The sequence below is a fragment of the Pan troglodytes genome, chromosome X (assembly GCF_028858775.2).
Source record: "Pan troglodytes isolate AG18354 chromosome X, NHGRI_mPanTro3-v2.0_pri, whole genome shotgun sequence".
NCBI lineage: Eukaryota > Metazoa > Chordata > Mammalia > Primates > Hominidae > Pan > Pan troglodytes.
Window position 1 is genome coordinate 134,457,530 of NC_072421.2, and position 25,271 is coordinate 134,482,800.

The 25,271-nt window shown below is 43.9% G+C and overlaps 1 protein-coding gene across 1 annotated transcript; it reads right to left on the reverse strand.

The window, feature by feature from the left end:
• Positions 1-1,260: 1,260 nt before the first annotated feature.
• Positions 1,261-11,255, reverse strand: GPR101 (G protein-coupled receptor 101). The gene is made up of 2 exons (XM_016944329.2): positions 11,112-11,255; positions 1,261-9,092 (listed from the first exon to the last, which is right to left on the reverse strand). The coding sequence occupies exon 2, from the start codon at positions 8,998-9,000 to the stop codon at positions 7,474-7,476; it is 1,527 nt and encodes a 508-aa protein (XP_016799818.1). The 5' UTR covers positions 9,001-9,092; positions 11,112-11,255; the 3' UTR covers positions 1,261-7,473.
• Between the last annotated feature and the right edge of the window lie 14,016 nt (positions 11,256-25,271).

The following is a 25,271-nucleotide window of genomic DNA, read 5'->3' on the forward strand; positions in this document are numbered from 1 at the left end:
GCCCTTAGCCCTGCTTGACAGGAGAAACTGCGGTTATGAGGCCCATTGGAGCCAATTCTATTCTCCTCTAAATACTCTGAACTAAGTAGTGGTATATTGAGCTTCAGGGACCTCTTTTCCCACCAGGTTGGCTGCTTGATTGTTTTATCTGAGCTCCCAAGCCCACTTATTTGCATTGATGGTAGTAGTTTGCTAGAAAGGCACATTTATTTCTGCAGCTGGAAAATGTCATTGCCTAGATGGCGTTCATAGATTAAAGTGAAGGCAGCCACCTGCAGGTCTCATGGCAGCCATCTTTGAACATCCTGAAATAGTCAGCATTTAGCTTGATTTTGGAGTGAAAAATGGAGAAGAGCACTTTACTTTGATTGCAATGGGGCTGAATAGCTCCCTGAGCCTCCCAGTGTGGGCCCACGAATACCGCTTTGGAGGCAGGAGGCATGCAGTTCCTCTGCTACCAATGAGTATCAGAAGAGGAGCTACTAGTAGGTCAAGTACTTCGACTCAATAGGAACTAGGGGCTCTTAGGTTTTAGACATATTTGCCTATCTCATCTGTGTACAGTAGTTTCACATGTAATGGTTGCAATAGAGGTATAACCATTTTCTGAAAGGAGGGCTTGAGGGAATGTGCTCTTGCCCTCCTGTTCTATAAACCCTGGTGAGTTGGGGCTGAACCAAGGTGTGTGTGGAAACTAGGCCAGGCTGGGCTGAGTTGCGTGGAGGGAAGTGGCCTGGGCCAGAGTGGTAGGGCAGCAGGGGCTGGAGCCCAGTGGCGGTGACCTGGGTGCTAGGCAGTACTGTTTCCGAAAGACAAAGGCTACTCACTGTCCTCCCCCCATCCCTTGCCCCTAGACTTCATTGTCTTTAGAATAAAATTGGGCATTTGAGACTTCCACAAACCATCTGGCCCCAGATTTTCTCTCTGCCCACCCCCTCCCTCCTTTTGAAATCCTTTTCATTCATAGAAGACCAGGCTTATGCTCTTCCAGCAAGCCCTTCCTGCTGACCCCCCTCCATCCCTTGCATATTCCTTATATTAGAATACTGGAATATGAAATATTGGAGCCCATATATTTCATTCTACTTTGTAATGCAGTTAGTCGTTCATCCCCTGTCTCCTCCACTCAAGCAAAAGAGAAGGGATGGAGACCAAGGTATGTGTCTCCCTCACTGTTTCCTCAAGGATCTTGGCATAAAAACCAGATACACACATAAAATTTGACTTTATTTAGAATATTTAAGAGGAATATACCAAGGATAGAATAACAGCACCTATTTAAGAAACACAAACATCACTTAATAATACTTAGTTAAATCACAAACATCAATTTCTCCGCATTTCCCAAGCAGGAGTCCGTTATTCCTTTCCAGCAAAAGAAAAAAAAAAGGCATTGTAACCATTTTAGAAAGGATCCAATTAAAGCCAACCAATATGTGAAACCTTGGCCTTGGGCAGAATCTCTGGGACTGCTGGCCCATGTAATAGTGTTGATTTATGAATTTGATTGGGGTGTGAGTGGGGTTCTCTTCTTGTTGAGGGGAGGAAGATAAAGCCTACCTGTTTTGTGCACCTGAAGGTAAGTCGTGCCAATGGGAACTTGGCCCCAGGACTGTAGTTTGACAATCCTTTGAAAAGGCACTTTTCAATTACAAATTCTTATTGTTTTTAAAGAAAAATGAAACTTTTAAATTCAAACGTTAAAATATTAAAGATAACTATTTATTGATTAAATACATTTTTCTGTTTTCAGTTTCAAAGCAGCTTGCAAAATTTGGTATTAAAGGCAGTTTTAAAAACAATTTAATGAGGGTATATATAGTTTTTTAGTTGTAATATTTTGTTCTGAAAATATAACAAAATCATCTTATAGTTTTCTTTTCTTGTCTGACACAAATTCCATTGATACAGCACTGTAACTATCAAACACCGTAGCTGTGACCCCATAGAGGAGTCCCACTACCTCTCTATCTAGTTAGCCATCCATGCTGTCTCTATCTTGTCTCTCAGACAACCAACCAAAGGGGGAAAAACAGAGCAGCCTTTTTCTGGGTTTTGCTACTGCTTTAGGAGGGCATGGATGGTCACATTATGGATCTGCCAAGCGCGAAACCTGTCAGTTCACGGTCAGGTGTTGGTTGGGTCTTCAGGGTGCAGTATTCTTTTCGTCCTGCTAACTGGACTCTACTTGCCTATCCTGGAGTCCTTCCTTTTTAATGGAGAAGGATGGTCTTCTTTGAGTTTGCATTCTATATATTCAGTGAATAGAAAACAGGCACACCAGTGCCAAGTGTGTTGTGGAAAACTGTCAGCAAGGACTTCAGCCACGATGATTAGTTCACACTAATGACCAATTGTACCAGAATAAGTTCTCACCTGTCATATATCATATTAGGGATTTAAGGAATGAAAGGCAACACTTCCTGCAACCCCACCTTGGCACTATTTTACATATCCTGTAGTATATACTTCAAAAATAAATTTAAAAAACAAATGTACCATGTTCTACATCAGAAACTGACTAAGTTGTAGGTCACACATAGAATTTGGCATGCATTTTATTAACTAACTTTACAAGTACATACTACCTTTGAGGACAACACTATCTACAAACACAATCTAATATCTAGCACCATATCTCCAAGAACACTTACATTTTATATACAGTTATAGTTTACATTTAGGAGAATTACTACAAAAAATACTACATCACTAAAACAAGACGAAAATAGCAAACTTTTAACATTAAAGTTGTAGCACAGATGAGGGGGGAAAATCCACTCACGTTTGAAACATCAAACTAAAACCAATCTTGTTTTTCTCTACATTTTAGAACAAGACAGATAGAATAATTATTCCTCAGACATAGTAAACCTCCTGCTGAGTGTCTAAGTCACTGTGGTTTTCCCTTGGTGTGTGTACTCTGAGATATGGAGGCTTTGGGAGGCAATGATGGAAACACTTGACACCTATTAGCAACCTTCATTTACCTTGAGGATTCTTATTCTATTTACCAAAGAGCAGTGAACTTGTCAGTGACCTGGCAATCTGTGGCCAGGTTCAGTGGATTTTAGCTTTCCTGTTTCTTCCTCTTTCAGTGGATTTTAGCTTCACTGTTTCTTCCTCTAGCCAGTTTTGTTGCTTAGGGCAAAAGACTGCTGTAAGCAAGCTGGGCATTTGACATAGAGGAAGAGATCATTGCTAAGTAATTGGAAAGAATTTATGACAAGGATTTCTCTTCTTTTTGGATTTTAGACTATCGCATTTGCTGTTTCCAGCTCATTGCTTCTGTCTCCTCATGCCTTAGCTTAGAGGGGCTTTGAGGGGCCGAGAGCACTAGTCCAGCCCATGGAAAGTAAGAGGAAGAGATAAGGAGGGAGAGGGTTAAAAGCCATTGAGTGGCCAGATTTTCTCTCCTTATCTTGGCCACTGGCTAACAGCTAACTGTTCCTGTAATCTTTTGTCTGGTCTAGAAAGAAACGGCATTTTGCTTAGAGAAACCTCTCTTGACAGCGTGAGGTCTTTCTTAAAGAGGAATACAACAGAAAAGACATTATGAGGGGAAAACACGTTATTTTTTTCCTCAAAATATTGGGCAGGGTGGTTATGAGAGAAAAATACAGTCCAGTAGTTTAAATTGTTGCTCATTGTTTTATCCCAACAACCCATGAGAGTTTTATCTTGAGAGTCCAAATTACCAGATGATGCGTATTTTTTTTCTTCCAAATGATGTGTTTCAGACACTTTTAAAAGCTTTTTTGGCAAAGTCTAAGTAAGCCTAGTTTAATCATGTAAATTATTCTTCAGGTAGTATGAAAAAATCTTCTTGAAGTAACTTTACCTAGCTTAATTGGCTAATTATATATAAAATAAGGCAATGTTAGGCATCTTATAATTCTGTAGGTGAAACATTTTTTAGTGTTCTATTTTTGCTGAAATAATTGGACAGTATCTACAGTATTGACTATTCCCCCAATGATGCGTAATATCGAGTGCTTTTTTGGTAAAAAATTAGGTGCCTACCTTCTACTAAATAATAACTGGCACTTTTCCTTACCTGTTGAATTTGAAGTAGGTATCCCGTCATCTCTAAATTGGATTGGAGTTGGGTAGGAGACAGAAAAATACCTTTCATTGCTGGTCACTCCTATGGCTCACTTCTCTCCTTCCCTGCTTCCATAGGCCCCCAGGTCCCTGTGAATCTGTCAGCTCTGGGTTGGGAAGGGATGGATGGGGAGTAGGTGAACACGCAGAGCTTCAAGCATGGACTATTCCTGAAGGGCCAGTGCAGCAGAGGGAGAGGGAGTGAGGCAGGTGAAGGCAGTGGGCTGATGGCAAGAGGTAGGCAGGGAGCTGGAAGTGCAGAGGCCTTCCAAGCAGCTGGTACTTGTGGTGTCTCAGAGAAGTGGGACCCTAGCATCACAGAAGTCACAGAAGCCCAGGGCTTGCTCCTTATTACTGCCTTCCCAAGCTTGTGGAAATTGGTGTGTTAGTCAAAGCACCTGCGACTTCTTGGCAAACTAGATGCTCTATTATTCGTAAATAAGGAAAATCATTAAATTTAAAATCACATCATTTCATAGTCTGGTTTGTCTGGCCCCTGTACTTTAATGGGATTTTTTTTTTTTTTTTACTGCACATATGAAGTGGCCTTGGCAAAAGAATACATCCTTTAAAAACATTCAGGGAAAGCTATTGCACATGAGGATCTGTGAGGCTAATGATGACTTTTTTTGTGTGCTTTCAGATTTTCAAATGACAAAACAGTATGTGCAGTAAAACCTCATTAAGTTGATAGTGCTTTATTCAAAATAGCAAAAAATTTCGAGTACTTGCTATCTCCAAGCTAACCATAGGCCTTATTGTTCATTTAGAAGAAAATGTCATCAAAGCAGAATGCTCTTAATTAAAAGGTCCTCTTTTCCAGGCTCATATTTTCAAAAGGTCTTCACTTTTGAGGAATCCAATTTACCAAAATAATGGACAATGACTAAAATAGGGAAAAGAGGAACTTCAAAAAGGAAAGCAGGGAATCTCAGTGCCCTTGAGAATGTTGTGTGTGCTGTTAAATGGACTTACCATACTTGTACAGGTTCTGGTTCCATTTTGATTTGGGATTTTGGCAAACAATTTTCTCTGATACACTTTGAAGGGGGTGAGCTTTAAAAATAAAACAAGAAGTTCAGTTTTAACACAATGTTTGGAGACATTTATGTTTGAAATCCTGTTTCCTACCCAAGTAAGCATTTCTACTCAAAGGATAGGCTATAGCTACCTTGAACTCCTTTGACAATTTGAACAGACCTGAAGGCACTGCCCCTCCCCTGTGGGAGGATTGATCACATAGGCCATTTCTTCACCCAGATATCCTTTAAGGACAGGTCAGTACAAGAGTTTGGCAATAAATTGGTAGAACAAACTTATGACTGTTAATTCACTTTATGCATTTTGGTAGAAAAATAAATGATAGTGTAAGGGTAAACTTTAGCCCCCATGCCTTGTCTGAATAACTACAAGTTCCAAATTAATGGAGTTGGAATTAATAAGGTTATCGTGGTATTTTTATTGGATGGGTCAGCTCTATATTATTTGGTTCTATTCCCTCTACTTTCCTAAATTCTGAACATGGCAATCCCAAATTCCCATGCAGAGTTATTCACAGTCCAAATACATTGCTGTTTACCCCTTGAGAAGTTCATGTTGAAATCTGTGAGGAGGAAGAGATAAAAAAATATAAATGAGCTGGGCATTTATTTAAATGAAACTTGAGTTCTAATAAAGGCATGACAATCACACAAGAATGAGGCTAAACTCTGAAGATGGTCATCTTACATCATACAACTACCTGATTAACCATTTTCAACCAAACACTCCCTCCACCCATATTGACAGTGGATTTCTGCATGAACAGTTGGTTGACTTTAGAGTTGCTTTAACTTGTTCTGTAGGAGGATGAAAAACACTGGCTTGACTGTTTTTTTGGTTCCATGTTACTTGGTCACATACATACGGCCCATGCCCTCAGAAATGTATATGTATATCCCTGCCCAAAGTTATTTTGTGGTTTGGGATTTGAGGAATGTTCCTGTGAATTGACCCTAGGGATAATTTAGATATTGTTAAAGGTTTCCCAACGTGATTTATTTCAACAGCATTAATTAGGATATGTCTGATCTGAATGCTCTGATTTTAGGACTGTTTGGAATAGGTTACATGTTTTCTAGGTATTGTGAAATCATCCTCTTTGTCATTTCTGACTCTCTGATATTTCTCTCTCACATCTGCCGAGAGCTTAAAAGCTTTAAAGAGAGCCACAGGTGGAAAAGACACATGGGTGTGCCTGGAGGAAGAAAAATGTTCATTCTGCCTTCCTTGCTCCCCATGTGGAGATCACATTTATTGTCTATGATCTCATGGACACAAAATATATTTCTGATGAACAAATTGTTCCTCAGTGACATCATGAATTTTGTAGGACTTAGGCCACTTCTAGTTGAATTTCTTTTTTTCTGTAAATACTGTTTGACTAAAAAAGGCTTATTTGACAAAAACAAACCAAAAGAAAACACAAGTGTTGGCAGAGATCTGAAGAATTCCCACCAGCATCTCAATTCAGTCACATAAGGGAAGTTGTAAAATAGTGGCATGATTTCTGCCCCACTATTATTCAAACAGGAGACAGAAAATATTTGTGTCAATTGACAATTTACACTTAATGACCTCAGTTCCAGCCCATGCATAAACCCAAGATTTTATAGGAAAAAAAGTCAACTGTTTAGCTCCCCAGATGTGTGTTATTTCTCAATCTTTTCCCTTGGACTAGCTTCCCATTTCATACATGTCCTTCTACTTTTCTGGATCCCTTTAGGGGATCTAGAAACCTTCTTGAGATTCTAACTGTAGGAGGCCCTTTGTTTTAGTTTGCATAACAGTCTTTGCACCCGACTGTGGGGCTGTTCAGTTCAGAATTTGGCTCATATGTTGATCAGTCCATTAGGTTCTGTTTCTTGGGCTCCATGAATGATTTGGTCCATTGCCTTTCTTTCAGTTGAACACAAGCTGTAGCTCCTCTGGCCCATGAGCTCCCGACCCGAGGGCCGAAAAGTCCTTAAGTTCACAAGCATCATCTTCCCTTTCCTTCAGAGCTAAAGTTGGCATGTTGTAGCTCTGGAAAAGATAGAATACCAACTACAAGTCCAAAATGGATAGCCCTTGTTGCTTTAAGAAATGTAGAGCCTAATAATCTTTGGGGGGAAAATTTCAGTCAGAATCCTCAAGTCCATGCTTTTACGGAAAGACCCCAGTTCCTGCCTCTTCTATATATTTATCTACCTTGTGGTGAAGAGCATGTGTGTGCAATACCTTTGCCTGAAATGGTATGGTTTGGCATTAATGAATTGTGGGTCCATTGAAAAGAAATCTCCTCTTGTTTGTCGTGTTATGGACAGTTCAAGGTTTGCCTTAGAACTAACTTCAAGGAAAAGTAGCAGAATCGTAGGAAGGGACAATCTTGCCTTCAGTCCCACCCTCTGTTCCGGGCAGGTCTGGGTGGCTATCTTCTTTCGGGGGCTTTTCCTTGCAGAAGAACTTCTTCAGCATGTCCTGGATTTCCTTCTTAATGGTCTTGTGCATGTAGCCATAGACATAGGGGTGAATGCAGCACTGCAGGAAGAAAAGCCAGATGATTATGGTGATCACCCACTGGGGTACCTGGGTTTCGACATCCACCCACACGGCCAGGACTGCTAAAAAGCAGTAGGGCCCCAGGGATAGCACATAGGAGAAAATGATGATGAAGATCACTTTAGCAGCTTTGCACTGGTAGCACCTGGGCAGAGGAGGGTTGCTGTTGCTGTTACGACGACTGGGTGGGAGGCTCTCCGGGATGTTCACTGCCTCGACGTCATCCTCACTGAAATTGATGTCGTCTTCACCAAACTCCATGTCATCTTCACCCAAGTCAATGCTGCACTGGTTGACCTCTGTGCGACCCTTGTCTGCCTTCATGCTGTTCTCCTCAACTTTGGTGCTGCCTTCCTTACCCTCCATGCTGCCGTCGCTGGCCACCGTGCTGCTCTCTCTGACCTCCTCGCTGCCCCTGGCCTCTACACTACCCTCACTGGTCCCCGTGCTTCCTTCCTTGGCCTTCAGGCTGCCGTCCTTGGCTTCCATTCTGCCCTCCTTGGCCTTGACCTCACCTTCATGCTGGCGGCGAAACTCACTCTCATCCTGGAACTCCTCCTTCTTCTCTGCTCCCTCTTCATCCTCATGCTCCACACAGTCCTTGACTCGCACTTCCAAGCTGTGTCTCTTGACATTGTACAGCAGAGCATGCTGCCTCCGGGCTGCACAGAACACCACGGAGTAGCAGGCAATCATGACAATCAGTGGAATGACGATGAAGGACACCACGCTGAGAATAGTGTAGCTGGGGCTGGCCCCCCAGATCATGGAGCAGAGAGCATTGCGCTCATCAAAGGCAGCCTGGCCCCAGCCGTAGAGTGGAGGAGTGCTCTGCAGGATGGCCACAATCCAGGTGCCATAGAGGAGCAGGTAACCACGGCGCTGGGTCATCTTGGACGGGTAGGAGAGAGGGTGGATGATGGACAAGTAGCGATCCACTGACACCACGACAATGGTGTTGACGCTGGCGAAGGCGAACAGGTGGGTGAGGCTAACCAGGGCCGTGCAGAAGTGGCTGTTGAGGGGCCAGAAGAGAGGCACAGAGGTGGCCACCACCCAGGGGGCCACGAGCGAAATCTGCAGCAGGTCGGTGACGAGGAGGTTAAAGATAAAACGGTTGGTCACCTGCAGCAGCTGCGGCTTGCGCTGCAACACTAGCGCCAGCACTATGTTGCCGACGAAAGAGGCGGCGAGGAAGATAACCAGCACGGTTGAGCGGATGATGCCGTGGGCCAGGCTGATGGGCATTTTGGAGAGGGGCATGCACGTGTGGCTGCTGTTACTCTCGCGCGTGCTGTTGGTGCAGGTGGACGTCATGGCAACAGCCAGAGGGCGTGAGACAGGGTGCAGGCTCAGTGCCGGCACCGGTGGGTGGCAAAGGGGTGCACAGACCGCACTCAGTGCCTATGCTGGTGACAAAAGAAACACGCAGGCAGAGTTAGTCACCCGTCAAGGGGAGAAGCCTCCGCGCCCAGCAAGGACGCTGCAGGACCCCCTACCCCGGGTTTCCGCACGGCCCCATCCCCAGTGCCGGCAGCTTCTATGGCTCCTTTCCGGACTCTCCAGATCTGTCTGCCTGTCTCTCTCCAGGGCTCTGATTTCCTCTCATCTGTTTCTCCTGCTGGCGCGTGCGTGCGCGCGCTTTCTCTGCTTGTCTCTCACACTGTCTCTGGCTCCGGGGAGTTTTGGTCGCTAGCGCTAGCGCATGCGCGTGCGCTCTCTGTTTCTGTCTGTTTACGACCGTCAGTTTCTGTCTCTCTCCAGTGTCTCTCGCTAGCGCACCTTTTTTCTTTATCTCTCGGGTTGTGTGTCTGTATGGGTCTCACCGTTTCCTGATTCTTTCTCATCCTTGTCTCTCACTCATGTCTGTCTCTGTTTCTCCGTCTCTCGATAGCACGTGCACGCTGTCTCTTTCCTTTCTGTTACTCTCATTTATCTCTTCCACTCTGTTTGTCTCTCAGTCTCTCTGTGTGTGTCTCTTTCGCTAGCGCACTTTCTCTGCAGGGCTTGCGCTCTCGCTCCCTATCTTTCTCACAGTCTTGCCCGTCTCTCCCTCAGTCTCTTTCTGATCCATTCTGTCTCTCTGTGTCTCTGCCTGTCACTGTGTCGCTCGCTAGTTCATGTGTGTCTCCGTCTTTCCCTCGTGCTCTCTTGTCTCTCCATTTCTCTCTCAGTCTATTTCCCCAGCAGTTCATCTTTGTGGGTCCCTAGCGCACCTGTTCAATGTCGTTCGCTGTGTCTCTGCCCGTCTCCGTGTCTCTCCAACTCTCTTGTTTCTGCGTCTCCCTCGGGTTCTCTGGGTGTATCCTGTCTCTCACTGGCACGTGTGCGCTTGCTCTGTCTTTCTGGGACCCTCTTGTCTCTGTGTCTCTCCGTGTGGTTTCTGTCTCTCCCTGCCTAAGTTCTCTCTGCATTACTCTGCCTCTCTCTCCATTGATCTCTAACACTCTACTGCTTGTCTCACCTGTCTCTCAAGCTATCTCTTTAGTGTGTGCACTCTCTCATTGGTTTCTCTGTCCTTCACTTTCCTGTCACCCCAGGACTCTGGCTAAACACTTGCTTTGTATCTTTGAGTGTGTGCGCATCTCTATTTCTCTACATCTTTTTCCCATGGCCCCTCACCTTGGTTTTTCTCTGGCTGGATCTCTGTCTCCCTGTGGACTTTATTTTGCCGTGGAAACCACCTGCCGCCCCGGCCACCGCGGGCTTTGGCTAAAAAACCCTTAGTTTATCAGCAGTGCAATGGCGACTGGAAAATGCAGAGAGGATGCCTATTGAGCTCCCCTACCCTCACCCTCCACAGCCCCATCCCCATTCCCAAATTTGGCATCCTCTTTGCTTTCTCCGATCTGCTTGGTGTCGGTGACAGCCGAGGGGAGTGGGAAAGGAGCTGGGGAGAAAGGCAAAAGAGGCAGGGGTGCAGGGTGGTGGAGAGAGTCAGAAAGGCAGGGCGAGAGAGATTGAGAGGCAGAGAGACAAAAAGGAAATGAGAGACAGCGAAAGAATGAGATACATACAGAGAGACAGAGAGAATGTGAGCAACAGAGAGGGAGAAAGAAAGAAAAAAGAAGAAATGGGAGCGTGAGAGTGAGAGAGAATGAGAGAGCAAGACAGACTGGGAGAGACGCAGACAGAAAAAGCAAAAAATAATAAGAAAAGAGAACAAGCAGAGGAAGAGGGAAAGGATGAGGAAAAAACGAGAGAATGGAGAGGAAGGGGGAAAAGAACGCACGAGAAAAAGTGAGAGAGAAAACGCGAGGGCGGGAGGATGGCTAGGGAAAGGCGAGAAGGGGCCGCACCGCGGGCCACCGCGCCTGGTAGCTCAGCAGCCGTCGGGACGCTTCAGAGGGGGCGTCGTGGGCTCCCAGGCTCGGGGCCCTGCCGGGTGCTGGGGGCCAGGGAGCCCGGAGTAGGGCCGGGCTGCTTACCTGTTGCTGCTGCGGACGTGGCGTCGCGGGCGCCGCGTGCAGGTCCTTCGGGGCTCCTCGCGCTCGTCCCGGCCGCCTCTCGGGGCTCGGGCGGCTGCGAGCTGGCACGGGGCAGCGGGCGCTGCGGGCGCGGCAGGAGCGGGGCACAGCGTCTGTGCCCGCACGTCCGGCCAGCGCGCCGCGCTGCAAGCTCTGAGAGGCAGCGGGGGCGCGCGGCGTCTTAAGGCAGCGCGGTGCCCTCACCTTGCGGTGCCGCCCTCCCCTCGGCCCCCGCCCGCGCCCGTGACGCACGAGGCCGCCGCAGCCCAGGGGAGCGGGGCTGGCAGGTGGGGGGCCCTGCACCAGACCCCACTCAGATTTTCTCACTCCGGGTTCCCACCCCTGGGGCCCCGAGTCCACCGAGACCTCACAGACTGGGGATTGTCACCGGGGCTGATTTTCGTGCAAACCCCGTGCCTTCCTAGCCCCCGGATTTCGGGCCAGCTCCCAGGCACAGACCCTGCACTATCCTTCCGATTCTTCCAAATAGGAGGGCCCGGGACTCCCCTCGACTTCTGAAAACCCTCCAAAGTATGAATAGCCCCTGAGCCCGAGAAAGGAATCGTGACTTTAATGTCAACGATTTTCCACGAATTTCTCTAGCTCCCAGGAAGAGCTAAGCGGCAGGGCTTTCCCTGTAGGATTTGGAAGCATTTCATTTAAGACAAGCCACATAATTACCCACTATATTCTTTGATTGAAGTATGTCTGTCTGTAAGTCAATCAGCATCTCTCCCTCTCTCCCTCTTTCTCCCCCTCTCTCTGCCAGGTACTGTGTTAAACTGTTTACACAGAGAATACCGCTGAATCTTTACCCCAGCCTTGTGAGATAAGTACCGCTATTATCTTCATTTTATAGAGACAGAAGCAGAAGCCAAGAAAGATTACCCTACTTGCCTAAGTTCAAGTAAATATTGCACACGTTCTATTAACTAAGACATTCTGGTCTCTCCTAAACACATACTGGGTATTTGTTGTATATCAGGACTGAGGAGGCCCCCTCTTCCCTGCCCCCAGAAGGTAGGGAAGGTGACCCAGACCAGGGATCATTTGCATTAGATTTCCAAGGGATTAGGAGGTGTTTTCTAGGCAGGGCACAAGGGGAAATGTGTTCTGTAAAAAGAAGATGCATGGGGTAAAACTAGGGCTGCAAGAGAGACTTGAGTTCCAAAGGCTGGGAAAACAGGCTGCAGCATGGTGAGTGCCAGGAGGTTAGCTGGTTAAACTGGGTAGAGACAAATCCTGAGGGGTCTTGAATGCCAGTCTGCAGACTTCGGACTTTACCCTGAGATCCCTGGAGGTCGTCGGAGAGTCGTTTTATTATGAAAGACTTCAAGCATACACAAACGTAATGAGAATAATAAAATAATCCTCCATGTTCCTATTACCCAGCCTTCACAAGGGTAAATAATTTGCCATTCTTGTTCATTGGTGGGTTTTAGGTAGGGCGATACTCTAAAATCAGGGCTGGTGTTGGATGGAGAAAGCTGAAGGGAGGCTGTGGCAGGAGACAAGGAGGGTCTTGACAGGTCCAACAGAGCGGGGCAAGCAGAGACCTACAGAGAGGCAAATTGACAGGGAATAAGGGCAAGGAGGTGTTGGGGAGGGTCTAGAATGAGCACAGGGTTTGGAGTTGGTTGATGGGCTGGATGGAGATACCTCCTCCCCTTCTCGTCACCTGCCTCTGAGACAGGGAGATGAGACAGGTGTATAATCGGGCCTCAAGAATGATCTTTGGATCTGGAGTCCTGCATTTGCTCTTAGATCATTTGTCCTTTTTCTGCTATGCCTGATTTTATCTCCCCAAGGTTGAATGGTAAAAACCTGGTCATTTTTCCTAGAGAGTTTCCGTGATAATCACTCACAGTTATTAATTCCTAGCTTCATGCTGGCCATGGTACAGAATCCTGGGTGGCATGCACTGTCAAGCGGTAGTTTGTTCAGACTCAATGATTTTACAATCACTTGGGAGGCAGTGAAGCTGCTAGAAGTGGCCAGAGACAAAGGCCAGTCTTTCTTGACCTTTCCTATTTTTATTGTGGTTGTGAGCATGCCCGAGACTGCTAGGTTCCAGCAGGGGACCCTCTAGACACATGTTAAAGATGGGTGCCTCAGAGGGATGGGCTCATGGAGTCTGCAGCTGCACTTTTGGGCATGAAGGGGGATAATAGGGAGTGGAAGGGGTTGGGTGGGATGAGGCCTCTGCAACTGAGACAAGCCTGCCAGCCGGAGATAGGAAAAAAGCCAGAGAAGTGCTAGGAAATAAATACCAGCTATTTTTCTGTATAGGGAGATGTTTGAGGGTGGTTAATCCTCCGGTGTCTTCTCTTTCCCTCCAGATGTGAGCAGAGTAGGTATTCTTGGATTTCAAAGACATCCAAATATCAGCTCCCCAACTGGAAGTATGTGGCGGAGCTTTGGGGAATGTGGATTTGGCTTCCAGCCCTGCAGGCTCTGATTCTGATAGCCTTGAAGGAGCCCTTCAACTGACAAGCCTCATTACATTCTGGGAAGAGTCTTTGGGATGAAACAGGGAGACTTTGGGATGATGGCTTAAGAAGTCACCTAGTCCTTTTCCCTACCTTCATAATTCAGTAGCAGCAGAGGCACGATCAAGCTGATGATATTAATGGACCAGGGCTAGAGGGCAAGAAGCTACCAACAAGAAAGGGCCCAAGGTCCCATTGACAATCACACGTTGCAACACTGGTCAGTAGTGTGCCGGCCTCAGGCTTGTTCACCTTGTCAGACTAATTGCCCCAATTGCTGTACCAATAGCTAGATGAGGGAAGTTGGGAAACCCAAGACTCAGCCAGGTATTAGTTCTAGTCATTCATTCTAGTAATAAAGGGTGCAAGAGTCCTTGAGTGCGTACATTATGCTTGCTGTCTTGTATTAAATCCTTGAGGAAGCTCTGCAAGTTAGGAATCAATACCGTATTTTCTGAAAGCATGACACAGTACATACCACTAGGAAATGGAAAAATGCTGAAAATTTAACCATCATACCATGGCTAACAAGATACATCTTGATTTCAAAGATGCTAGAATGTGAAAAAAAAATGTGCTTTAGAATCAATGTAAGACAGTATCATCCCTGTCTTTACAGAGGGGTTAAGTAACTTATCCAAGGTCACACAGCAAATAAGTTTTGGAGCTGAGAGTTAAAGCCTACTCTAACTCCAAAGCAGGGGCATTTCCTAGGCTACATCAAGGAAGAGTGCAGAGACAAGACAGAAGGGCTCCCAGACCCAGCTCAGATAAAATTTTTGAATCTAGGTGAAAGGGGACTAGGAGTTGCTAGAATTGTGAAAAGACAAGTGCATTTGCAGTGGTAATGGTTTCTTTTTGTAGGACAGACACATGGTTCCCTTAGGTGGTAAAAAGACTAAATCAGTCAATCTAAGTTCTAAGTCACACTCCTTTTTGCTTAGCGAGTTCATAATAAGTCGATGGGGAAAAATATATGGTTTTGTTCTGGAGTGCCTACCCATGGGGGTGTTTTACATTTTTCAGTGTTATGTGTTACTCTGGAATTCACTTCAGGCCAACTCCTAGAAGTTGTGTTTGCAAAACTGAAACAAAATCAAGTACCACCTGGGTGTGAGCTAATATTGCACATTCTGTGGGTTTGGGCAGTACAGAAGTTCTGGATTTCAAAGCTTTGTCTATCCAAATAAACTGATTTTGAAGAGAAAATCAGCAGAAAATAACTTGATGGATTAAAACTAGAGAGCAGAAGACTTGAATTCTAGCCCTAATTCTGTGGCTAACTTGCATGTAACTTTGGGAAGATCCCCTTCCTCTCTCTGATCTCACTTCTGTAATCCACCAAATGAATGTGTGTGTGTGTGGTGGGGGTAGGGGTTGGATGTTGGGTAGTCTCTAAGGATCCTGTCAGTCTATGACCTTTGATGCCATCTACTTTCTATCTGAGTGTTATTTTTAAAAACCCCAAACTAATCTGACCCAAATATTAAAAAAACTGAAAGCTGGACTCTGCTTCTGGCCATGAAAGAGTAAGAGACAGGATTTACCCTTTTATCATAAACAACTAAAAAAGTGGACAACATACATAAAATAATAGTTGTTAGACATTGGAAAATAGACAGTACAGCACAGTGATCTTCAAGAAAAGAGAAACAAATGAGGTGAGCCCTACAATTGCCTCCGTTTACTACCTAGAGAGAATTTCCAGTCCTCTGTGCAGGAAGAAAGAATCCAGGCTGAGCCTGGAAGTCCGCCTAAATTTAGGAGACAAAGTTCAGAATTCAAGGAGGTGAGGGTGGGCAGAATTTGCAGAGCAAGGTGCCAGAGGGGCACTGCACAGAAAGAGTACTCCGGAACTCTGTAAAAGATTTCCCTCAAGGCTGAATACTGATCAGCACATGCATGTAAAGTATGCAAGGTTGGGATAGAACCACTCAAAAGGAGTAGGAGGAGTGATTTGTAGAGCTCACACAAGACTGGGAATAGCTCAGTTTCCCAGTAGTCAGAGAGAAGAGACTTCATAAGATACAGTGCATCAGACTAAGTGCTCAGAGGAGGATTGCCTCAGTAGTGGAGCCAAACTAGCCTTAGTGTCAAGTATGCTCTGATCCCACATATGAAAGCTTAAAAACAGGCCCCGGTGTGTGATGTTCCCCTTCCTGTTGTGGGGTGTGGGGAGGGGGGAGGGATAGCATTAGGAGATATACCTAATGTTAAATGACGAGTTGATGGGTGCAGCACACCAACATGGCACATGTATACATATGTAACAAACCTGCACGTTGTGCACATGTACCCTAAAACTTAAAGTATAATAAAAAAAAGAAAGCTTAAAAACAAGTTTTGAAAATATCAAACTGTTTGCAAGTGGCTTTACTGCACCGAGAGCAAGATTCAACAATAAGTAAAGGAATACAATAATATTTAAAGGAGCACCCAATAAGCTAAAATTTGCAAAATGTGAAATCCAATAAAAGATTATAAGGCATGCAAGGTAAGAAAATATACTCCTAATGAGAAGAGAAATTTTTAAATAGAAACAGACCCAGATGATAGAATTAGTAAACATGGATATTAAAATGGCTTTTAAAATATAATTCATATGTTCAAGAATGTAGAGGAAAGTATGGGCATGTAAAAGTGAGACATGGAAAATATAAAAATATAAAACAGACTCAAATCTTACTTCTAGAGGTAAAAAAATACGTTTGGTATAGAAAATACACTGAATGACATTATTAGCATGCTAGACACTGCAGAAGAGATTAGTGAACTTGAAGACACAGTAATAGAAACTGTGCAAAATGAAACAGAAAGAACAAAGATAGAAGTAAATAAGAAGAGCAACAGTGAGCTGTGGGATAACTTCAAGTATCCTAATATATGTTAATTGGAGTCCCAGAAATAAGTAGGGAGGCAGAAACATTATTTGAGGAAACAATGACTGAAACATTTCCAAATGTAATGGGAATATAAACCCACAGATTCAAAAACCTCAACAAAACTCAAGCACAAGAAATATGAAGAAAACCATACCAGGCCACATCGTAATGCTTGTAGTTTTTCTGTAAATCCTCACTATATTTTTGGCAAGGATTTGGAGAAACTATAACTCTCATACACTGATTTTTGAAATGGAAAATAGTATAACCACACTAAAAAAGTTTGACCAGTTTTAAAAAGTGGTAATCATCTACCTACCATATGACTCTGTCCATGTGAAGATGTACATGAATGTTTATAACACTTTCATTTGTAACAGATAAAAACTAGAAATCACCCTAATGTCCCTCGACAAGTGAATGGAATATCCATACATTGGGATAATATTCAGCCAAAAAAGACAATAAGTTATTGATGTACACAAGAAGGATGAATCTCAAAATAATTATGCAGAATGAGAGAAACTAGACAAAAAAGAGTACATACTGTATGATTCCATTTATGTAAAATTACAGAAATTCAAACTAATCTAATGTGACATAAGGCAAATCAGTAGTTGCCTTGAGATGAGGGAAAAGAGAGTGGGAGGAAGATAAATTACAGAGGGTCATAAAGAATCTTCTTGGGGTGATAAAAGTGTTCATTATCTTGATTGGGATGATGGCTTTTTTGGTTTATACCTATTTCAAAACTCATCAAACTGCACTCTTTAGATGTGTGCAGTTTTATCTACTTTTCTTAAACCCAAATAAAACTGTAAGAAAATAATCACTGGGGGAAAAGAAAATCCCAAAGCCAATGATTTACATGTCCAGGATCCTGTTCCTGGTATTAGAACACTGGCTTTTCCCTGAGAGGACCATAGGCCACCGATCACATCTGTCTTGGCTCTCATCAGTCTACTCTGCGTTCTAGTACAGTACTATTGTGTTGTAGTAATCAGCATCCTTTTTCCATTTTCATTCTGTGATGGGAATGCAATGTGAGCTCATCTCAAGTACTTGCAAAATTTTGGTCATCACCTTATGGCAGATAATAGCTCCCAGTTACTCAATATTTACCCTTCACCTAGTACCTGACCTCTCCCTGCTCATTTAATGACTGCTGTGAGATAGATGCTCTCATCATTAGCCTTGTTTTATGAATGGGGAACCAAGGATCAGAACGGAGTAATGGTTTACATAGAGCCACTCAGGAACACAGAAGGCTAGATTTTGAAGTTAGGACTGACATTGACTTTAAAGTTTGGATGCTTAGCCGCTACTCTATTTTGCTTTCCTATCATAGGGAATTTATTTATTTATTTATTTATTTATTTTCGAGAAAAAGTTTTGCTCTTGCTGCCCAGGCTGGAGTGCAATGGCACGATCTCGGCTCACTATAACCTCCACCTCCTAGGTTCAAGCGATTCTCCTGCCTCAGCCTCCCGAGTAGCTGGGATTACAGGTGCCCACCATCACGCCCAGCTAATTTTTTGTATTTTTAGTAGAGACAGCATTTCGCCATGTTGACCACACTGGTCTCGAACTCCTGACCTCAGGTGATCTGCCCGCCTTGGCCTCCCAAAGTGCTGGGATTACTGGCATGAGCCACCGCGCCCAGCCAAATTTGTTGTATTTTTAAATGTATCCCTGGAAAGGAATTTTATACTCCTTGTCTCATCTCATTCTCCAACAATTTTGCGAGGTGGTTAATGTTAATATTCCTTATTTTATAGATGAGAAAACTTTGGTTAGATAAGCTAAATAATTTGCTCAAAGCCACCCCAATAGTGTGTGGTTGACTTCAGAGCCCACTCTTTGTAGCTGCTTTGCTTACTGTCACCTCCAGGTCCATGGCAAGAAAGCCTTAAATGCGCTCATCTCAGAACCATGCTTGATCTTCTCCCATCTAGTTGCCCAGAGGCTCAAGAATTTCACAACATAACTTTGGTGTGGTATCAGGTGCTGGGAACATTGGAATGGCCTACCTTGTTCTACAACATATATTTCTTGAATGGAGGGATTGGATGGTTAGAACTGACATATTGCTAATCAATATTAAATATTCAAAGTATCAAACACTGCAAACCTCCCATGGCTCTGTGTTAAATATCAGGGACTACAGGGTTTTAGAAGGCTCATTTATATATTGTTTGTCATTGAGTTAGGATGTTCGGAAGTTTGACTTCATAAAACAGTACAAGAACTGAGATTGATGGCAGTTACGAATCAGGAGAGTGCCCTGGAGCCAGTGAGTTAACCAGAGAAAGGTGATTCATCAAGTGTGCTCAGGTGCTTTGCTTGAACTGTTGGTATTGTTTGTTGGCTGTAGAGATCTTGCCAAAATGCCTCAAAATGGAGACTACGGAAAATAGGATTATGTTTCCACATTTAGGCAAATATTTCTGCCATGCTCAGATATTAGCATTAGAGGTGGAAAAATCAATCTGTCTAAGCCAAACTAGAATGGCCACATAAGTTTTGAGTTTTTGCTCAGAGGAATGCAAAGGGTGAATTGTGAATAGTGCTGCTTTGAACATTCATATATAAGTTTTTGCACTTTTCTAGAAGATACTCATGTGAAATTCTTCAGAAAGACTGGTCTGTGGTCACAGCAGCATTGTGCCTGGAGACAGTCCATACCAGTTGGTGAGAGCTGATTGTTACATTTTCAGGAATTTTGCAAGCAATTGTTAAAATGTGAATGATATAAAATTGTAGTTAAATAAATTACATTAAAAGAAGGTAATAAATACTCAAAACATATCACTTCTTAATATTTTTATCACCTTTTATTACTATGTGTGATCTTGTGGTGCAAATAATCTACAACAGTGAGCTTCTACATATTTCTTCCCAGCTCCACATTCACCAATAGCACATTGGTTGCTTGACATTGGCCATGGGAATATTTTCACCATGAAAAGCATCCAACACTACAAGTCAGGACTTTTTGTCATCTGAGAGTCAGATGTTAAACATTTACCAACACATCGCTGTCTGTAGAGCACTTTATTTTTGTTTATATACAGTATTGAGACATCATCCACATGCCATACAATTCATCCCTTTAAACTGTACAATTCAACTGACTTTAGTATAATTACAGATAGGTGGAATCATCACTAAAGTCAATTTTAGAACATTTTCACAATCTCAAAAAGAAACTCCGTACCCTTCAGCTAATGGTCCCCTATCATCCCACACCCATCAGCCTCCAGCAATCACTTATCCTTTCTGTCTCCATGGATTTTCTTTTTCTGGCCATTTTATAGAAATGGAACCACACAGCATGTGGTCCCTTATTCCTTACTTTATTACTCTATTTTTTATTTTTTTGAGACAGTGTCTCACTGTCGCTCAGGCTGGAGTGCAGTGGTGCGGTCTCAGCTCACCACAAGCACCGTCTCCTGGGTTCAAAAGATCCTCCTACCTCAGCTTCCTGAGTAGCTGGGATTATAGGTGTGTGCTGCCATGCCTGGCTAATTTTTTTTTTTTTTCTTTTTGTAGAGACGGGATTTCGCTATGTTTCCCAGGCCAGTCTCGAACTTCTGAGCTCAAAGCAATCTGCCTGCCTCAGCCTCCCAAAATGCTAGGATTATAGGCCTGAGCCACCGCGCCTGGCCTCATTGTACAGATATGCCTCCTTTTGCTTATGTATTCATCAATTGATGAACATTTGGGATGTTTCTACCTTTTGGCTATTGCGAATAGTGCTGCTTTGAACATTCATATATGAGTTTTTGCTTGAACACCTGTTTTCAATTCTTCTGAGTATATGCCTAAGAGTGGAATTGCTTGCTCATATGGTGATTCTGTTTAACTTATTGAGGATCTGCCAAATTGTTTCCCACATTTTATATGCCCACCTGCAATGTAGGGGGGTTCCAACTTCTCCACAGCCTCACCAACACTTGTTGGTTTCCACTTTTTAATATTATAGCCATCCTAATGGATGTGTAGTGGAGTCATATTGTGGTTTTGATTTTCATTTCCATACTGACCAATGATGTCAAGCATTTTTTCATGTGCGTGTTGCCATTTGTGCATCTTCTCTGGAGAAATATCTATTCAGATCCTTTGGTAGAGCACTTTAAAAATATTTCTCATCCTTATAGCAACCTTGCAAAGTGTGTGTCCTGATTCCCATCTTACAGTTGACGCAACTGAGACTCAGAGTTGAAGACACTTGCTTAACTTGTACATAGCTAGAAAAGGAGCTGGGATTTGAATATATCTGACATGGCAACCCATGATCCCTCCATTACATCCACTGTTTCCAAGACACTTGGTCTGTCTGCTGATGCTTAAAGGCTGATAATCTCATCCAGGGACTGTGGTCTTGAACAAAGTGTTCTGGCCTGGGTTCTAATCCTGGCTCTGGCTCTAGGTCTTCATATCCTCATCTCTCAAGGGAGGAGTCTGAGCTGGATGACCTCTATATTACTCAGTTGATCTAATAGCAAAATTTGCCCTTTCATTTTTTGATGCAGATGTCCTGAGGATTTGTACAAAGGAGGCTTGATTGCTTGGTGTGTTATTTTGAGTGGTTAATGGGATTCTTTTTCTCAGTGCGTTATGTTACACTTGCCTACACTGATGCTCACCTGCTACTTTCCAGCCCACTCACACAGCTTCTCAGCATCTTCCTGCAGTTTAATCTAAAGAGCTTAACATGCTACTACCCAGAAAGGTTGGGTGTTGCCTGGAAACCTGAAGTTTTTACTAGGCTTATTCTCTTCCACATAATTTTTGAGTAAGTCAAATAAGACATATCTCTCCACCAGTCTTTGATGGGAGGCCATAGTGTCTACACTTCTCTCCCTAGAGAAGATCAGGTTTATTCCTCTGTTCCCTTTCCCTATGCCTGTTGCTTATTCATGATACAACCACACCTCAATCCCATAGTGATTTGGCACTATGTTTTCATGGTCCCTTTTTTATTTATGTGTGTTTTCACCATTTAAAACTTTTTGATAGATAGGTCATGCATGACTACCACTTGTGTAAAATGTTGTCCAAGTGGTCATTGAGCCCATCTTTTGTTACAAAAATCACGTGTTTGCAAGCATGTACCCTAGAGTCTCTTTAGAAACCTATCTTATGAATGGAACTCATATTGGCAAGGTTCCAGTCTTTGTCATGTGGGCCCTCGGTAAGGACAAGCTGTATCTATTGACCTAGTTTCATGAGAATATTTTAGCCCTCAGTCTTAGTGAAGGGTGCATATTTAGGCTATTCTTTCGGCCTTGGACATCCACAGCATTTGCCCCTATCTGGTTCAGTGCATGGACAATTTCAATGAGCTGTGAGAAATGGACATCCCAGTGATATCCAGTTTGGTATCCATTCACTTCCTGGCCTGCCAAGCAGAGCCGCTTTCCCAGCTGTTGATTTTTCCCACTGATGGATTGTCTTGCTGGCATTCTCCCTAGACTACTTCAATGGGCTCTAAGCTTTGGCTTTCAGGTACCTTGCCTGGTTCTTCTCCAGTTCCATTGGTGTTTCCTGATTTTTAGTTTGCCTCTGACTTTCTATTTGTGGGGAGTGTCTATGTTCCCTCTGCTTGAGCTCCTTTCACACTGCTCATCTGTCTCACTTGGCTATTTAGTTGCTCAAACATGGTTGTTTCCATGTTTCTGGGATTTTGGACTCTCGGCATACCCTGGATTGTCTATAAGATGTTTTTTTAAAACTGTCTACAGGCCTCTTGTGGTTATTGACTCGTTTGTTTAACTCTTTCTTTCAAATTCTTTCCTAATGTTTACATTTGGTCAAGGTTCTATTTGCTAGAATGAAGTAAATAAGCATGTGGTGGATTTCTTTGGCTTTCCCTTTCCCACTGGGTTGCTGGCCCTGGTTGTGCTGGGATCAGCATTTTTGAGGACTTTATTCACAATTAACCTGATGAATACTGATCATAGGCCTCCATATTCCATAGGAGCCCAGGAAGAGGATGGATAAAGCCAGTGGGTGCTTCGAGATCATCTATGGTGTTCGAGAATCTGGCTTTTAGCCTGTCTCAGTCACTGCCTTAGTCAGTTTAGGCTACTATTGAAAAGCACCATAGACTGGGAGACTTATAAGCAACAGAAATCCATCTCTCACAGTTCTGGAGGCTAGAAGTCTGAGATCCCAGTGCCAGCATGGCAGAGCTCTGGGGAGGATTCTCTTCTGGGTTGCAGACCTCTGTCTTCTTTTTGTATCCTTACATGGTGGGAAGAGAGATAGAGAGCTTTCTGGGGTCTCTTTTATAAGAACACTAAACCTATTCATGAGGGCCTAACCCTCATGATCTAATGACCTCCAAATGACCTCCTAATGACCTTCTCATACCATCACATTGGGGATTAGGATTTCAACACATGAACTTCGGGGAAACACAAACATTCAGTCTGTACGATAGAAGGTAGGTCCTTTTCCTTCTCTGGATTCAATTCAGTTTCCTCATTTTAATGAAGGATCTGGCTTACGGGAGGGATGGGGATGTAGAAATGTGGTCTCAGTGGTTCAGTGTGCATCACCGCCTTGTTAATGTTCATTATTGCCCATAAGTAAGGAGTTAGATTCAGATTGACTCAGCCCTCGGCAAAATTTTTGAACCCCTCCAGTATCTGAAACCTGAGCTCTGGATTCATATCTGGGTTGGTGCCTGGGACTATCTGGCTGTGGAGAAAAGGGTCCTAAAGTTCCCAGTTCCACCACGCCAGCCCTGTACTCTGGCTCTCTAATTTTTTCCACAATGCGCTGGGAAGCACTGCTGACCAAGCTTAGAGTTTCTTGAGAATAGTGATTTTTGCCTTTTTAGTTTATGTTTGGATTAGGGACTTTTTTGGGAAGATGATACAAGCTAGGAACTCTAACTATAGAAAAGTGGGCATAGCATACGTGCATGCGGATGCACACACACACACACACACACTCAATTGCAAGGGGTTCATGGACCTATGAAGGCAATCCATAGAGTCTGGAGTCCAGGGACGCTGGTCAGAAACCCTTGCTCTAGAAGATGGCTCCTAGCCTGTGCTTATCTCAGTGGCCTCCCCAGCAGCTTGGTTATACTCTGACTTCATGGACTAGAACAAGTGTGGTTGATCAACAAACCACCAGAATTGATCCAGAGCCTTGATTGTTTCTGGAAGGAGCCATTGGCTTTTGGACACTAATTCTATAGCTGAAAAGTTATACTAAGCCATGCCAACAATTAAAAAGGAGAGGGAATGAGGGCCAAACGAGCAGATTCTCACAGCCTCTCAGGCCAAGGAGCTTTCTCTGGTGGAAGGATTCCTGGTGGACATGGAATGGCTGTCAAGTGCTTCTGTCATTGGCAAATTGGAAGGAGATTCCACTGCTTTCTATTATAACCCCCAAAATCTATTAAAAAACAGCCAAGTGAACAGTAAGATAAATGCTTATTTGAGGGGGAAGTATGTTGAAATGCAAAGTGGCAGTCTGAATAAGGGTGAAATGAATAGACTTAGAAAGCCAGTGGCCTACAAAAGAAGCGAGCCTAAGAAAAAATAAATAATAGAGGAGAGGGAATGTTCTTAGGGGGAACCTCTCTCACCCTGGTATCTTATTTCTTGATGGAGATGTCATGATTTCCTGTGGGTGCCATGGAGCTGTGGGAGAAATGTGAGAGGGATGTTGGGATCCAGAGAGTGGAAATTTGAAGGAGTGGGCAAAAAGCACTGAGGTGTTGTGTGGTGTAGGCAGATCATCTTTAATATAACTGGGCTTGGTCCATTTTGCAACAGAATGTCCTTTCTAAAGGCTAAGCTGAGTTGACTGCTGGATGGACACACCACCTTGAACAATTATGGAGAGTGATGATCTAAGACATGGAGCTTGTGAAAGAGCTTTGGCTAGTCTGGTACCATTAGAGAAAAGCTCCTTTGGAGACAGTAGGCAGAGGAAGAGGGGGGTCAGCTAATTGAAATTAATTGTGTCAGCCTTGGGCATCTACTTGGCATCATGAATTTACTCTTGGTATTGGCCCATCCCAAGAGCAGGCGTGACAGCTGTAGTGTAATTGTGACAGGAGGAGTCCTACTTTTCCAGTCATGTATTCAGGTGGGACACACCAATGGGGCTTGGAGGCTGAATAGCTTTCTTTGCTCAGATGTAGCTCTTTCCTTGCCTAGGGCAACATGCTGTTTCTGTGGGTGGCTGTGGATGTGCTCATGGGGAAATAACCCCGGGAACGGTTTAAAATCAATCACTTCGGAGGTGGCGGGGGTGAACTGCTGCTAATGATCCACTCACTATCACTTACTTGCCACTCCACAAGTAGGCAGACTCAGGCCTGCTCCTTTTGAAGTTTTTGTTTTTTAAAAAATTATATGTTTTTTTTTTCTTTTTATGAGATGGGATCTCGCTATGTTGGTCAGGTTGGTCTTGAACTCTTGGCCTCAAGCAGTCCTCCCGCCTTGGCCTCTCAAAGTGCTAGGATTGCAGGTGTGAGCCACCATGCTCAGCCTAGAAGTTTTTTTTTTTTCCTTTCTTTCTTCTTAGACCTCTCTTAGCATCTTTGCTATCCAATACTGGCTGGGGACACTTTCCATCACTTTTGTTCGCTCTTGTTTCGCAGGTGATGCTCTCAGTCTCAGATTCAACTGCTGGAGCCATGTCCAGCAGAGGCATTTCCAGAAATGATATGGCTCATTTTATGATCCATGGATGGTAGGGATGGTAGGAATAGGGGCTAT

Bases quoted from the DNA above. Each gene is read 5' to 3' on its own strand.
- GPR101 (XM_016944329.2), bottom strand. From the start codon at position 9,000: ATGACGTCCACCTGCACCAACAGCACGCGCGAGAGTAACAGCAGCCAC.